Source organism: Protobothrops mucrosquamatus, unplaced genomic scaffold (genome assembly GCF_001527695.2).
Source record: "Protobothrops mucrosquamatus isolate PMUCROS unplaced genomic scaffold, P.Mucros_1.0 scaffold556, whole genome shotgun sequence".
Taxonomy (NCBI): Eukaryota; Metazoa; Chordata; class Lepidosauria; order Squamata; family Viperidae; genus Protobothrops; species Protobothrops mucrosquamatus.
Window position 1 is genome coordinate 499,200 of NW_015386859.1, and position 16,416 is coordinate 515,615.

The 16,416-nt window shown below is 34.5% G+C and overlaps 1 protein-coding gene across 1 annotated transcript in view; it reads left to right on the forward strand.

Annotated features, from left to right (window-relative positions):
* TRPA1 (transient receptor potential cation channel subfamily A member 1) overlaps window positions 1–14,938 on the forward strand; it is a 34,788-nt gene extending 19,850 nt beyond the window's left edge. The window contains exons 17-27 of the mRNA XM_015817163.1: window positions 399–497; window positions 1,241–1,311; window positions 1,645–1,786; window positions 4,900–4,989; window positions 5,406–5,575; window positions 6,769–6,898; window positions 7,942–8,124; window positions 9,228–9,296; window positions 12,128–12,238; window positions 13,342–13,439; window positions 14,740–14,938. Of these exons, the coding sequence (XP_015672649.1) occupies window positions 399–497; window positions 1,241–1,311; window positions 1,645–1,786; window positions 4,900–4,989; window positions 5,406–5,575; window positions 6,769–6,898; window positions 7,942–8,124; window positions 9,228–9,296; window positions 12,128–12,238; window positions 13,342–13,439; window positions 14,740–14,938 (1,362 nt within the window). The remainder of the gene's footprint in view (window positions 1–398; window positions 498–1,240; window positions 1,312–1,644; window positions 1,787–4,899; window positions 4,990–5,405; window positions 5,576–6,768; window positions 6,899–7,941; window positions 8,125–9,227; window positions 9,297–12,127; window positions 12,239–13,341; window positions 13,440–14,739) is intronic.
* The last annotated feature ends 1,478 nt before the right edge of the window (window positions 14,939–16,416 follow it).

The following is a 16,416-nucleotide window of genomic DNA, read 5'->3' on the forward strand; positions in this document are numbered from 1 at the left end:
ATGATTTAAAGTGACATACAATTCTCACCAAAATGTAAGTTAAGTTCAGTACTAAAATCCAAAATGGAATATATACTGTCAATAGTAAATATTACATCAAAATTTTATAAAACACCCAAATATTTTAAATTCCTTAATTTCCCTGAATTGAAGAAATTATAATATCAAAGTTTGTGTGTGAATAATTATGCTTATGCCTATACCCTGAATATATTTATTAAAATAAATATTATTTATTTCATAGTAAGTAAGTAAGCTTACAAACCATAATCATTGGCAATCATGCCCAGACTATTTTTTTCTAAGATTTTAGAAGAGATTTAAGTTAAAACTTTTAAAAGTATGATGTATTACAAGTTTGTTCCAAAATTAAGCTGTGTTGGTTCATATTTACATAGGTTGAATATAACTTCACATATCTTCAATGTCCATTGCAACTTAAGAAGAAAGTTAAAGAGAATGAGGGAGTAGTTTATGAGCCGCTTCTTGCTTTAAACGTAAGTTATGCTTATGTGAAACCATATCTAATAATGTAGAGCAGAGGTCCCCAACCTTTCTGGTTTGGTGACCTGGCAGTGGGGGAGTGGGGATAGTTCCTTGTGAGTGGAAGGGGACGGGAACTTTGCGTGCGATTTAAGACACCATTCCTGTGAGGGGAGTTTTGTGCTCAAGGGCAAGTGTCCACCACTCACACAACGGGAGCTTCATATGCAAGCACAAGCAGTTGCCGCTCACACATGGGGAGCTTTGCCTGTGCTCATGTGCTCACCCCCGCTTGCATGGCCCGGTTCCGAACAGGCTGAGGCCCAGTAGTGGGCCACAGCTCAGTGGTTGGGGACCCCTGCTGTAGCAACTGAAACTGTAATCTAGGACCATTTAAAATATTCTGTAAGGATTCACTGTAATGTCCTTACATTTGCAGTTCATTAGGATTGACTTGAGATTCTCTTTTTCTTTCACCCCACTCCAAATAATCACATATTTTCAAGTTATCCATTTTGATTAACAAAACTGTTAAAATCATATTTAACTGGTGGCAGAATACATGCCTTACAGTACATCTATTTGCTGATGTAGAATAGCTTTCATCTTTGTATCAATAAATATATAAATACACATTTTAAGAATATGATCATGTTCTTAAATTAATAATAATTATTGTTTAATCATATTATTGTTTAATATAAATAATAGGTTGGATGTAAAATGAAAAACCTGTATTTTTCCCATCTTACCCCAGGGCATGGTACGTTACAATCGTGTTGAACTGCTTAGTCATCCTGTTTGTACACAATATTTACTTATGAAATGGTAAGTAGCCATTTTAAAAGATATTTTCTTTCACATTTTGTTCTAATTCAGGTTCTTTGAAATCTGACCTCTTAAATCGCTTTATTTATTTATGTTGGGGAGATAGATGACTTACAAATTTAATAAATAAATACATTTATGATTTATGGAAAGAACACATAAGAGTAATGATATCCCTAGTAATTATAGCTATTGCAAATATAATTATTAAAAAATGTTCCAATTTAGATTTTGTTCTCAGAGGCTCTTTTTGTTTACATTTCTTCCTGCTGAAGTGAAAAATGCTATCATTTATATTATGAAAGTCATACTGAATACAATTTTACTTTATAGGATGGCCTATGGTTTACGAGCGCATATTTTGAATCTAGCTGTGTATTCCCTTGGCTTAATACCTCTTACCCTCCTGGTCACCAATTTAGAGCCAGAAATTTCTTTCGATGAACCGCTTCAACATGGACCTTTTGATAATAAGGTACAGCTTTAATTCATTACATTGCTTTGTAGTTGAATGTATCAATAAATCAATGAACTTGAACCTATGATCAAGAAACACATATAAATGAATTTGCTTTCATTTATTTTTGTGATCTTCCAAGAATCATCATTATTAGAATTCTGGGAAAGAAAAGATCTTAATTTGATCTAGAAAAACAGTTCCTAAGTTCTTACAGTATTACTAAATAGAATTGTAAAGTAGTATTTCAAGTCTGTATAAACATTAATATTTTAAAGTGCATTCTGATGCGCCTATTGATTAGTTTTATTGACATGGAAACCACCTCTTTTCAGATAGATATTTCAGGACTTTTATGTGGAAGAGGTGAAAGAAACAGTGCTTTTTTTCTAAAAAAAAAAAAAGTGCCGGAACTCACATGCGTCATACAACCCGCCTTGCCTACCCTACAAAGTTCCATCCCAAAAAGGTACCGGAACTCCGTTCTGGGCGTTCTATGAAAAAAAAAAGCCCTGGAAAGAAAGATATGTTTCCTTTCAATATTTGCATTTACTTACAGTATACAGCTTAGGAATCTGTGGAGGCATCTAGAACCATTAGAACTCTGGAAAAATATTTAAGTATGACTTTTCCTGAGGCTACCTTGGTCTTGGTTGGATCCTAAATGACGGATATGCTGCCATAGTTGTCATGCCATAGTGAGATGAACAGACATATTTCCAAAAAAAGTAAATGAGATTAGGACAGAAATTAGGGAGGGATCAAGACTAAATAAGTGTCATTAAATTTAAATTTGATTAATTGAGTTAATATTGCTAACCATTAAGATTTGTCCTTTTATAATTAAAAAGGATAATTTGACAATGTTTGGAGTGGTACTTCGGATTGCACTAACCAATATTTTTGTCGGCCTAGGCACACAAATTGCGTAACCTTGTGTAGGCTCACAGATTGAATCTCTGTTCCTAGTTATATCTCCAGTGTTAGCAGACATTCAGGAAACAAGGTTTTATGGGAAGGGAGGAAAGGTCAGAAAACATGTGATAACTGAGACAATGCTTATTCAACATTGTTCCATATAAAGCAGTGGTGGCGAACCTATGGCACAGGTGCCAGAGGCGGCACTCAGAGCCCTCTCTGTGGGCACGCGTGCCGTTTCCCCAGTCTTAGGCCTTCAGCTGGGTTTTATAAAACCTTTTCACTTTAGGCCTTTTGTGTACAAAAAAAAAAGGTTCAATCAATCAGTCAATTTCAACATCTTGCGGGGGAAAAAAACTTGCAAAGTTGGAAGACAACTTTGATTGAACTTTTTAGTCCCACCCAGTCTGCCGTTACCACCGCAGCCATGCCCAGCCAATGGGCCATGCCCAGCCAATGGGCCACACCCACCCAGCACCCGATGATGCACAAGTGGATTTTGGGTTGCAGCTTGGACACTCGGTCTCTAAAAGGCTCGCCATCACTGATATAAAGAGATCCTTGGTACTCTCTGAACTTGGTGGTATTCCCACAGACATTTCATTACCAAGCTAGATAACATCATTGGTGGTAGTAAGGAGTGGGGTTTGCTCTAATTTTATATTCTAGAGCAGGGGTCTTCAAACTTGGCCCTTTTATGACTTGTTGACTTCAACTCCCAGAATTCCTCAGCCAGCGTGCTTGGCTGAGGAAATCTGGGAGTTGAAGTCCACAAGTCATAAAAGGGCCAAGTTTGAAGGCCCCTGTTCTAGAGGCTTGTCCTGTCAGTGTTGGTCACCAAGACCACACCCACCAACCTAAACCCCACCCCCCACTACCATTGATGATGTTACCTTGTTTGGTAATAAAATGTCTGCAAGAAAACAACCAAGTTCCATGGCCCCCGTGGATCTTTCATTTCAACCCTGAGCTACAAATGTTCTTCTCTATTGTTCCACATTGTTTACTACAGTTGTTCCCAGCAATTTTACAGTGAATAATGCTTGTGTATTATGGATAAAACAAAAACATCTCTTTGGGAGATGTAACAGAAATGGAGGAACTTATATTGAATGTTATGTTGTCCCTTACAGCATATTTATTGTGTTGTGTAAGTACTGTAGCTGAGTTCACGTAATAAGCATAACAAGGTTGGTAAAGACCTGGCTCTGCATTTATACAATATGTTAAGAATTTTGGTTATTGTCTTCCATAGCTTGCATAGCATGATAGTCAGAGAGTTAATTCACTAAGCTGAAGAAAGTAAGAAAGAATCCTTGTGGAGTTAGAAATACCTCATAGGGCAGTGGTGGCGAACCTATGGCACAGGTGCCAGAGGTGGCACTCGGAGTCCTCTCTGTGGGCACACGTGCCGTTGCCCCAGCTTTCTTTCCCCCTGCGACCCCCTCCTCTCCAGCAGCCCCCTGAAGGACAGTCGCCCTCGAGCATGGCCCACACGGAGCAGCGCAGCGAAGGACATGGCAGCCAAGCAGCGTAGACAAGACTCTGTCCTCCCACCCCATCATGCAGTTGATGCTGCAGGGGGCGGACAGAGGGTGTGGCTGCCATAGCGCTGCTGGGCTGCCTGGGTGATCTGTGGTGGGCCCTGGAGGCGGTGAGTGGTCCTGTGGGTGGGCAGGGCGGGGGATAGGGGGCAGAGCGGGGGCAGGCAGGGGGTGGAGCGGGGGCAGGGCCAGTTTTTGGGCACTTGATCTCTAAAAGGTTTGCTGTCATAGGCTAACAGGTATAATTTATTTCTTCTGTACTTCTGTACTTGGAGCTGGATCCCGGGAATCCTTCTGCCCTCAGAATTGTCTCTTCTCTCTCCCTAAGGATACTGGGTGATACTGGGGAGATTTAGTTTCAGTCTTGCAGTACAGTATCATAGTTTTGGATTGGAAATTTGAGCATAATCAATCTACTTCTTTTTTCTAAGGAATACTTCCATGTTTCTGTATTTTTGTAGTTCTGCAATATTTGTTAATAGTATAGGATAATCTTCTACCATCTGGCACCAGACTTCAATTTTCAAGTTTATATATTATGTCTGATTACTAATAGCGCAAGATATTGGGCAATTTTCCCATCAATATAATACATTAAAAGCAAAATGAAAAAAAAATGTTTTCCATTTACCCATTAATACCATTTCCTGTTTTTTTTTCTCATTTCAGAAATCATACTTCATTAAAGTTTGTATGTCTTTAGTTTTTATCATGAGTTTATTTGGTATCTGCAAAGAAATAATACAGCTATTCCAACAGGTATTGGTTAATGTTGTGAATTTTATTTATTTAATATTATGTGAAGTATTTTATGTGCAGTTAACATAAAATGTTTTTATGAAGAAAAACATTATTTAATAGGATCTCTTTTTTTCTGTCGATGTGTTCCTTTGAGTCAGTTTTTTACTTCTAGCACCTGCCTGGACTAGTTGTGCAGTTTACTTGATAAGGTTTTTTGAAAGTGGTTTGTCATTGCCTCCTTCTTAGGGTTGAGAGAGAGTGACTGGTCCACAGTCACTTAGATGGCTTTGAGCATAAGACAGGATTAGAGCCATAACCACTACACCAAACTGACTCTCCAGAATTGGTCTATTAGAATTAATTAGAAATAATAATGTGCTATCTGATTTGCTTCATTTTCAACAATATTAATGTTTAACTTTTTTATATCTTAGAAATTAAGCTATTTGATGGATTATTCTAACCTTCTTGACTGGGCAATTTATACTACAAGTATCATTTTTGTGTCATCTTTACTTGTGACGTTACCAGCTCATTTACAGTGGCACTGTGGTGCAATTGCTATACTCTTGGCTTGGACAAACTTCTTGTTCTATTTACAAAGGCAAGTTAGAATCTTCAAGAAAGTAGTTATAAATTATTCTATATTAGGTTTTGAGCCACTGTAGAATGATTTAAATTCATAGGTTTTTATAAGTATAGAAATTAGTGTATCTTGTTTTTAGAAAATGGTAATTTATATTGTAAGAATATGCAAACATCAGAGCTTTAGAACATTATGAGCCTGATACGATATCTGAAAATTAGAATCTAGGAGCTAAAGAGGACTAAAGTTGCTGAATTCAAATCAGATTGATTTCGAATTGTATGGGATCAAATCAAATAACTGTGTTCATTATTGAAGCAATTTAATTTTTCCTATTGACTTCCCTTTCATGCAAACAAACAAACAAACAAACAAATACTATTTTATTAGAGACATGTTTTGAAGAATTTCTCAATATAGTGAGAAAAAAGAAAATTAATCCCAATCGTTTGACTCATAGTTGGATTAAAATGATTCCCTATAGGACAGGAGGGCTTTTTCACTATGATACCAATTTTCTTGGGTGCAGCCCATCAGACGAAGACAGGGAAGACTTCTAGATATTCACCTCAAGGACTTAACATAGTCCAGCTATTTTTTCTGCAATGACAACCCAATGCATATTAAACACAAGCAGGACAAGGTTATTAAAGCATGCTTCTATTCATATTCTACAGGAACTACCATTTTTCTCAACTAATAATGAAATAGTAGCCAGTATAATTAGAGCCCATTGTTAGCTATTATCTTTCCCATTGCTATATGGCAGCAGGAGTTTTACAAAAAAATTACTTTGTTTTAATTGTTCTGAATCTTTTAATATTCAATCAAAGTACTTTAGTTTCTCATATTAAAACAAAAGGAGAAAACTTCATATTTTTTCAGTTGGAAAATGATATTTAAAGCATACATTAAGTAGATACAGTAGCTAATACATATTTTAATACAAGATAACCACATTGTTTTCTCAGCCTATCAGGACTAGATTCTATTTTCATAAATGACAAAAGAGAATGGAGACTGAATCAGAACTAATGAAAAAGTATAGTTACTAAAATGAGAATCTTTCTACAAGCATTTCTTGGTTGGAGAATTGTAAATAGCAGTGATCTTTATAAACAGAGGACTTCACAAATGTATCATGTGATTAAGAGATTAAGAAAATTATATATACCCCTTTTTAAATTAAATATTGTGTTTTCTCTTCTCAGATTTGAAAATTATGGAATATATATTGTGATGTTCTGGGAAATTTTGAAGACTCTGATACGGATCATTGTTGTTTTCTTTTTTTTGATGTTAGCTTTTGGGCTCAGCTTCCATGTTCTTCTTGGTACACAGGTTTGAAATGTCATATTAAATACTTTAAAAAATTATTTTAAAACAAAAAATAATGTTATTAAAATATTGGTATTAAAATATTATATTATATTTAATTCCACAAATTAAGATTACTGTGCCTAAACATTTATTATCTATAAATTTAAGAGGTTTTTTTTTAAGTAATGAGAGAAAGTTCTAATTTAAAAACTGGAGACGAAATGCAAACTTTGTTGTAGAAACTGACTATATGAAACTGCCTATTTAATGGAATTGTATTACTTAAGCCAAGTTAAATGTGACAGAAGAAGACAACAGTACCTTGGAGTGATCTTCTTTAGGTCTTGGTGGATACACCAAAATGTAAGGTGGTGGATAGAAAAGGCATGGATTTGATTGACTATATGCCATCAAGCAGCTGTTAACAAAAACAGTATGATAGTACTGTTTTGTGAATTTCAGATATAAATTTAGACAACATGAAGGTGTTTTTAATAACTTTAATGCCTAAATGTACTAGTGTCTATCATCTGATTTAAAAAATTATTTTAACTAAAATTAATCAGAAATAAATCATCACTCTTTAGTATCATATTAATTTTCTTAATAAATTTGGTGTTTCTGGTGTGATTAGAAAATTAAGTGGTAGATGACTACAGCTCATTGTTCTGTTGGAAATGAGCTCCCTCAACATGCATAGGTAACCTAATACACAGAAAGGAGAGATTAAATAACTATTTTTTCGGGTATCCAAACTCTGCAAAACCCCAAATCCTACTGTTTAAAAATCAAAATATACTTGCTTCCTACCAGTGATAAATGCTTGCAGATTAAAAAAATTAGATCCATGAATTTTCTTTGGATTGCTTAATGTGAGCACTGAAGGCATTTAAAAATCTATTGCAATCTCTATTAGGTCTATTAAATATAAAATTAAAGATATATTTAAAAGAATGCAAATAGTAACATTTGAGATAATAGAACACCTGTGAAAAACCAGAAATTATGTGTGAGTCTGAAAACAGAACCTTATAAATTACTATCTTTCCTCTTTTTCCTTTTAGGAAACATATGGCACTCCATATCTTTCAGTAATGCAAACATTTTCCATGATGCTAGGAGATGTCAACTACCGTGAAGCTTTCCTTGAACCAATGCTTGTTGATAAACTCCCTTTTCCATTCCTGAGTTTTTTCATTCTCATTATCTTTTCTCTGCTTATCCCAATTCTTCTTATGAACTTGCTGGTAAGAATTAACTATATTAAGGTCAGGTGTTGACAGCATAACTTGGAACTTGCATAAATTTATTTTATTTTATTTATTTTTTCTCTTTAGAAAATATATTACTAGAGATATGGAGGGAATAGTTCTGTAATTTATTAGGAGCAAATAATAGGCATCAGCAACATTTGCCTTTTGGCTTGCTGAGGGCAGAACTATTATGGTCTTGTATTTTTCCTAATATGGGAAGAATATTCCTTTTAGCCCATTGCAGTCTATTCTGACTAACAAACATTAGCCACTGTCTGCATTTCTTAGGAGATTAATCAAAGAAATGTTAAAGAGATTGTACATAGGAATTTCTGCAGGCAAATCAGACAGCTGTACCTGTACTTCCTTTAATGTATTATTTATGATGCTTATAGTGAGTGCATATATTACAACAAAACTCCATGACTGCCATCCAGAAATGGCTCAAGTGGTATTATGAGAATGTTTATTATCCTTCTTGAAATAACTCCCATTATCTCTTACAAATTCAATGCAGAGGCACCAGAAAAAGCTGCTTTATAATAGTTTCCATATAGGATTATTGTAGCACTTTAGAACTGTCTTTGAAAATCTGGGTGACTCAAAATATCGCATCTAGGATGATTATAATTGGAATTGATGTCTATTTGCATTTTATTTCAAATTTGTTCAATTTAGTTTATTGGGAATAAAGTGAATTAGACAAATGAAAAGCTTTTAATGGCTACTGATGAAGGAATCCAAGGCTCTCCTTATTCTATCCGGACTATCAACTCAGATTATCACTATGAGATCCATTTCTCATGGCTGATGAGCTTTGAAGTTAAAAGAGAAATATTAAGTCAGTGTCTAAGCCTGCAGCTTTTTCTCATAACGGATGGGTGGACATCCATTATTTTAGTTATTGTACAAAACTCTGCCTGGATTTGTATGCAAACAAATATTTTGATTTATTGAATATGTGTTAGGTTCCTGTTATGATAATAGGACTTTTTAGTTTTAATTTTAGTAAAACTACAATTTAACAGAAAGGGATTGAAATATTTGGAAAGCATAAAAAAAACAACCCTTTGCTGATTCTGATTTCTGTGTTGTAGATTGGTTTGGCTGTTGGTGACATTGCAGAGGTGCAGAAGTTTGCTGCAATGAAAAGAATAGCAATGCAGGTTTGTGAAGTGCATGATAGATTTTATATTGATTATATATAGGAATTAATATTCCCCCTTTGCTGCTGGGAAAGTAAATTGAAAAATTATTGGTAAATTGCCCAAATTATTCTTCTGATAAGTTATGTGAAACCCTAGTACAGGGGTCTGCAACCTTGACAACTTTAAGACTTGTGGACTTCAGCTCCCAGAATTCCTCAGCCAGCATAGGGAACTGAAGTCCACAAGTCTTAAAGTTGTCAAGGTTGCAGACCCCTGTACTAGTAATATAAATATAAGGAAAATAAGGAACCTTTAATGTATTAAAATCCAACAATGAATATCATAATATGTACATACATATCCATCACACTATGCCCTTTGTTAGTATGTACCATTATGCAAAACATATATGTGACATAAAAATAGTGTTCCAAAGAAATTAAAGGTGCATGATAAGAAAATAAGAATTGCAACAATGCCTCCCTATTTTTTTAACTTTGAAAATCATTCTTACTCTCATCATGTCCACATATTGCTTCAGACATTGCCTTCTGTGATATAAATATTTTCATTGTCTCCGTTTCTAAGGACCTTATCCACTCCATCCAACCATTTGGTCTTTACCTTATCACATTCTAAAGAATCCCACTCCAACTAAATTCAATTTTTATATTTTCCTTACAAATTTAATTCACATTCATTCCATGTATTGAAGTGGTAAAAGCATGCTTATATTTGCAGTTTTACTTCTCTTGACAAATGTATTATTTGCAACAGACCACATACCCTCTGGAATGAGCTGCCCCCAGAGATCCGGGTGATTCCGGATCTCCCCTCCTTCCGCCGCGCCCTCAAGACTTGGCTGTTTCAGCAGGCAGGACTGGCCTAGGGGGTATTTTAATTGGTTTTAACAAAATTTTAATAGAGCGGCCAATTCAAATATTTATTTTTAATTATTTTAGATTTGTATTTGGTATTTATGTGAGATTGTTTTAAACTGGCTGTAAGCCGCCCTGAGTCCTCCGGGAGAAGGGCGGGGTATAAATGAAATAAATAAAATAAATAAATACTACCAGTACTACTACTTTTCTGCCAGCATTTGCCCATCTTAAAATTTATCCATCCACTTTCACTTTTAGCAAACATTCTACCAAGTTACATGGATTCTTCTGTTTGTTTTAATCTTTCACCACCTAGCTATATCATGCAACTTATTATTCCATTTTTCCTGTCAAATACAATTAACTTGGTATTTGATTCATTAATTTTCATACGAATTTGTCTGGTTGTTTCAGTCTAGCTAATATTCATTGCAAATGATGTTCTCACCCGATAGGCATAATATATTCACATCCATAAGCATCAGGTCATTGCCGCAAGCCTTTATACTTTTATCATAAATGTATTAAACAAATAAGAAACATCATAAATCTTTCATTTGCTTCCTGTTTGATGTTGAACCATTCACTAAGCTCTCAATATACTCCCACACATATGTTACCTCCATCATATAGTCTTATGCCGTTGAGTAATTATCGACCTCATATTTGTATTAAAATGTTATATTGTAACCTATAATTTTTTCATAGATTTAGATTCATAGAAAATAAACGTTCTCATTTTTATATATTTTTCAATGATTAGTACAAATGCAGATGCCCTGCCTAGCATGAAGCGACTTATACTTCCAGAATTTTGTTCAGTGCCACCACTATATTCTTTCACCAGAATTCTTCCTAACATCTTCCCAGGCATAACTAATCCTAAACTTTTTGTCTACACTCTTGCTGTTTTATATAGGGAAACAATAATAGCATTTTTCCAGTTTGAACCCAGATTAAGCCGGTCCATTCCAGAAGAAACACATATTTAAACACTTCTTTAGACATGCCATCTACATTTGCAGCTTTGTCATTTCTCAATGTTCTCACCTCATTTATAACTTCAATTTCTATAAAATTGTTTCAGTCTATGACATATACATTTCAGTCTTTAACACATCACTGATATTTCTAAAACACTTTTTCTAGTATTGCCTCCCCTCATTTTTTCTACATCAATAACATTTGCTTCTCTTATATTCCAATTCACAGTCCTTTATGCTGCAGTTCTTGCCAGATTGCCCATAGATATTTCAAAGATAATGAGATCTACCACTCCTCTTGGTTAATTGAAGTTTTCATGTAAAGTGTGTTATTAAGATTAGTTGTCCCTGTGCCACATGCAATATCCCCAGCTAATGATAAGAACCAAATTAGTTAGTTTGAGTATACTTTGATCAGGATTGCACAAGGGCAACTAAAGTCCAATTTTGTCTTAAGTACATTCATGCTTTTCTATGCAATCTAAATATTATGTTGCTATCCAACACACTTTTGCTGACATGCTACCTATCTAGAGATATAATATGTGCCTTTTACTATATACTCTAACAACGCCTGCTATGATGCCAGCTAATCTTTGAAATACTTAATCCAAATATGGATTAAACATGGATTTCCCAGGATTGAAAATTTTGTTAGCATTTCTAATTATTTTAAAGCTTTATAATATATGAAACATTATCCTTAAGCCATAAGCTTTTAATATGCTGTTATGAGAAATGACCTGACCAGAGATTAATTTATCAATTTTTCTATTCATCTTTTTCTGAGGAGAGATGGAAAACCTTAACTTATTTTCTATCCAAAAAGGATAATCAACATTATCTATGCTTAAAGTTATAACAATTTTTCTATATTGCATGCAGAATTAATCTAGGGAGTGAATGGACAGTCCAGTTGTAATGGCACAATTTTTTAGTTTTATGCTTATAGCAAATTTATTAAAGATGTATTTATTTTTTTTAGGTTAATCTTCATACAAACCTGGAAAAAAAACTGCCATTTTGGTTTCTCAGTAGAGTTGATCAAGAATCCATTGTTATATATCCTAATAGATCTAAATATGGTGGCGTTATGGTAAGTTGAAAACAAGAATGACTGGCTTTTGTGATTTCTATATGCCTTCCCAGCCTCAAAACAGGAGGATAAGAATAGACAGGGCCAGACTAATACAATTCTTTTTCAGTTTTTCAGTTTTGTAATGATTGCAAAGAGCTAAACTGTCAATAAAACTCAAAGCAAAGAGAAATTGGCTCTCATGATCTACTGTCTGTTACTTCTTATTGTTGCTTTGGCAGTGAATGCAAGGAGGAAAGATGCTGGTCTCTTTCCTTTGCCCTTTGCATTTCTTTAGTCTCTTACTAGAGCATTAGAAGAGTTAAGAAGCAGAAAGGTCTGACAGGCAGGTAAGCCAAAAGGAGAGAAGTTTGAAGTTCACTTGGAAGATCACCAAAAGACTCAGAGAACAATAACTTCACTGCAAAGTTGATAATATAAATATGGACATACCAGACTCATAAATGGTTTTGGAATAACAGAATAAGAGAGTTGGGAGGGACCTTGGAGGTCTTCTAGTCCAACTCCATGCTCAAGCAGGAAACCCTATACTATTTTAGACCATGGTATCTCTTTTTAAAAACCTCCAGTGTTGGAGCACCCACAACTTCTGGACATAATTTGTTCCATTCATTCATTGTTCTAACTGTCAGAAAATTTCTCCTTAGTTTTATGTTGGTTCTCTCCAGTGGTAGGATTCAAATCTCTGAACAACTGGTTCTCTGTGTGGATGCAGGCCTGGGCCTCTGAAGCCTAGAATGGACTTCTGGAAGTGGCATCCTCACACTTCCGATGGACCGTTCTATGCCTGGGAGGCCTCTTCCAGGCCTCCCAGGCCTAGAACAGACTTCCGGAAGTGGTGTGCATTCAGCTGGTTCTCCGAATTCAACAAAATTTAGCTACCGGTTCTGCCGAACTGGTGCGAACCGGCTGAATCCCATCACTGGTTCTCTCCTTAATTAGTTTCCATCCATTGCTTCTTGTCCTGCCTTCAGGAGCTTTGGAGAATAAAGAATAAATAAAATATTCTACTTGAGACACTTTATAAACCTCAAAGAAGTTTGATTTCTTAAGTTTGTTAGAAGAAGTTTACCATTTCTATGAATTCTTTTTTTTTTAAATAGAGCGTGTTCCAGCTTTGCTTTGGATGGGATAATATAACAGGTGATGCAAAGAATGCTGATGCACCATTAGAACTAGAACTATTGAAACAGAAATACAGGTATTTGTTAATTCTGTGCTAATTCTATTAGTGGGAAATTATAACCAGTGCTTTTTTTCTAAAAAACAAAAAGGTGCCGGAACTCACACATGTCATACAACCCGCCTTGCCTACCCTACAAGGTTCCATCCAAAAAAGGTGCCGGAACTCCATTCTGGGCGTTCTATGACAAAAAAAGCCCTGGTTATAACTTTGCAGGCTAAGGACAGTATTTTACTTTCAAGAGTATTATTAGAAAATGATAAAAATGAATGTGGACCTTATTTTTAATGTAGGCACAAGCATTTTTCAATAATTTTCGTAGTATATTTCTGAGAATCCTGGGGCTAGTGAAAAAGTCTGACATGCATCTTGGACTATGTTCTTCACTGCAATCAAGTCAATCTTAGAACATACAAAATTTCTCAATCTTTTTAATTTTCAAAATAATATTTATATATTTTATATATTATGAAATATATAAATTGAACAGCCTTTTTTATTCATTTATTGAGAAGGTAGTGATAAAATGACAAACTGGGTTTATTACAAACAGCATGGATTCAAATCTGACTTAAAACAAAAAAGAACTTGACCTAACGTAAGGAAAATATTTCCTATAGCATGTGTAGGGTTAACTTTTAGTAAATACCAACTTAAATGCAGTACCCAAGAAAAATGGAGCTGATAAGCTGTTCTCCACTATTATTAGTCTGCATTGGTTGAAGAACATAAATCTTTATCATTCCATCAAAATATTCCAAAATATGAAGAAAATGTAGAAAAAAGTAAGCTCTATTCTCCATGGGAATAGGCTGTACTCATGGTCATAACCCTTGAATTAAAAAAGCTTGTTTCAAATCAAATACTTTTAAAACAATTTATGTATGTTGTTACTTTGAATTGGTGTAAATCTTTTTTTAATGAAAAGTAAAATGTTCTGCAAAAGGAAAAGAAATCTTATTGTCAAAATAATTTAAAGTGCATCATCTTCAGAATAGATTAAGTATCTTAACAATCTTTTCATATTTAATATATTGAATATTTAATATATCATATGTAATATAATATGTATTAAAATGCGCACCTTCTTTTAGGTTTTCTGACTGATGTCAGTGGAGTTAAGACAAAAAAATTAAATATATTTTAATTTCATTTCATTTTAATTTAAATATTAGTAAACAAATTTTAGAGGGATTCTTGGAGTGTGACCAACATATAAGGTTGTCCATGCAGTTCTGAGGCCCTCATTGTCAATCCTGGTGTATTTTGTATAACTTAATCACTTGTCCTATAACAAATGTATTTTTTTGGTCTTCAGGCTTAAGGACACTGCAAATCTGGTAGAAAAACAGCACACTCTCCTTAAACTAGTTGCAAAAAAATTGGAAGTAATATCTGTGGTAGAGGATGAAGATCTAAATGATTCATTCCAGAACCAATTTAGGAAAGAGCACTTGGAAAATACGAACAGTAAATGGGACACAGTGTTCACAGCAGTGAAATCAGAATGTATCTAATTTGATTACAATTATCCTCATATTTTGATAAAATAGCTTCTTAGTAGGAAATAGAAGTTACCAGTGTGGTATTTTAAGTTGGGGCAGAAGTTACCATTGTGGGACAGTAGTATGTCAATGTGGTTTGCGGAATTGATTAGCATGTCCCTTCAATTCCAGTCAAGCTGGCTAATAAGCAAATACTGGGCTATATAATGCTGGATATTCCCTTCCTCTTGGCTCAGTGTAGATGATTGCTTATTTTCAGGTTGCAATAGTGGCTAGCCACTGGCTGAATCAAAACTTATTTCAGCATAACTATCATAAGTTTCTGTATTCTGTATTTAAAAGGCTTTTTTTCCAGCTGCATGATATAATGTTAATTTAATTATTACCATATACTAAAATGTTTCCAATGGAGAAAAATATAAAAGACAATAATTTAGTTTCTTAAATATTAATGCATAGCATAATTAATGCAGTAGCAGCTTTGCTGATGAATTCAGATCAAACTAACCCAAATTTATCTCTCTGGAATGTCAAAGAGATTAATATGATAGTTGGCTTCTCAGAGTGTTCAGTCAGATCAATCTCATCACATTAAACTGGTTTTCCTGAAAGTATGGTAATAGGGAATATCGAAGACTGACAGTTCAGCCCTGAGCTACAGATATTCTCTTCTATTGATTAAAAAAAATGATTACAGGTCTATAGCTGTCAACTTGTGCCAATTTTTGGGAGATATCTCTAATAATGTTTGGAACATTATATTTACTCACACACCAATCGGCTATCCACTCACGTAAACTAGGGAGTGACCCTAACATTTTGAGAACATGTATTTTCTTAACAGGGATGTTATTATTTACTATTAATGTTAGTACTATTTTATTATATTATTATTATTATTATTATTATTATTTAATATATTGTAAAAAGTGATGGCTATTGCTGGTCTATGACCGTAATAAAGTTATTTGTAATTGTTCTTCTATTGATTCAACCCTTCCAAAGAATGTGCTTGCTTTAATGCTTTGAAATAGGTCTTTGCTCACGCCAATAAACTTTAAAAGCACCTCTTTTAGAAATAGCAATAGCATTTAGACTTATATACTGCCCTGTAGTGCTTTATAGCACTCTCTGAGTGATTTACAAATGTCAGCATATTGCCCCCAACAATCTGGGTCCTCATATTACCAACCGCAGAAGGATGAAGGATAAGTCAACTTTGAGATAGTCAGGATCTGGTGTGTGGGCAAGTTAGCCTGCAATACTGCATTCTAACCACTGCGCCACCACTGCCCAATGCTTTTAAATGCTTTGCACGTGAAATCATTGCTTTTACATCATATGGCAAATTAATTGAGTAAATGATATAAAAAGATTTAGGTCTCTTTACCCAGTGGTACATTCATTATGCCTTATAGAAACATAGAAATATAGTCAGTGTCATATACTAGTTAAAATGACAACTAACTGCAGATCTACTCAGATGTAAA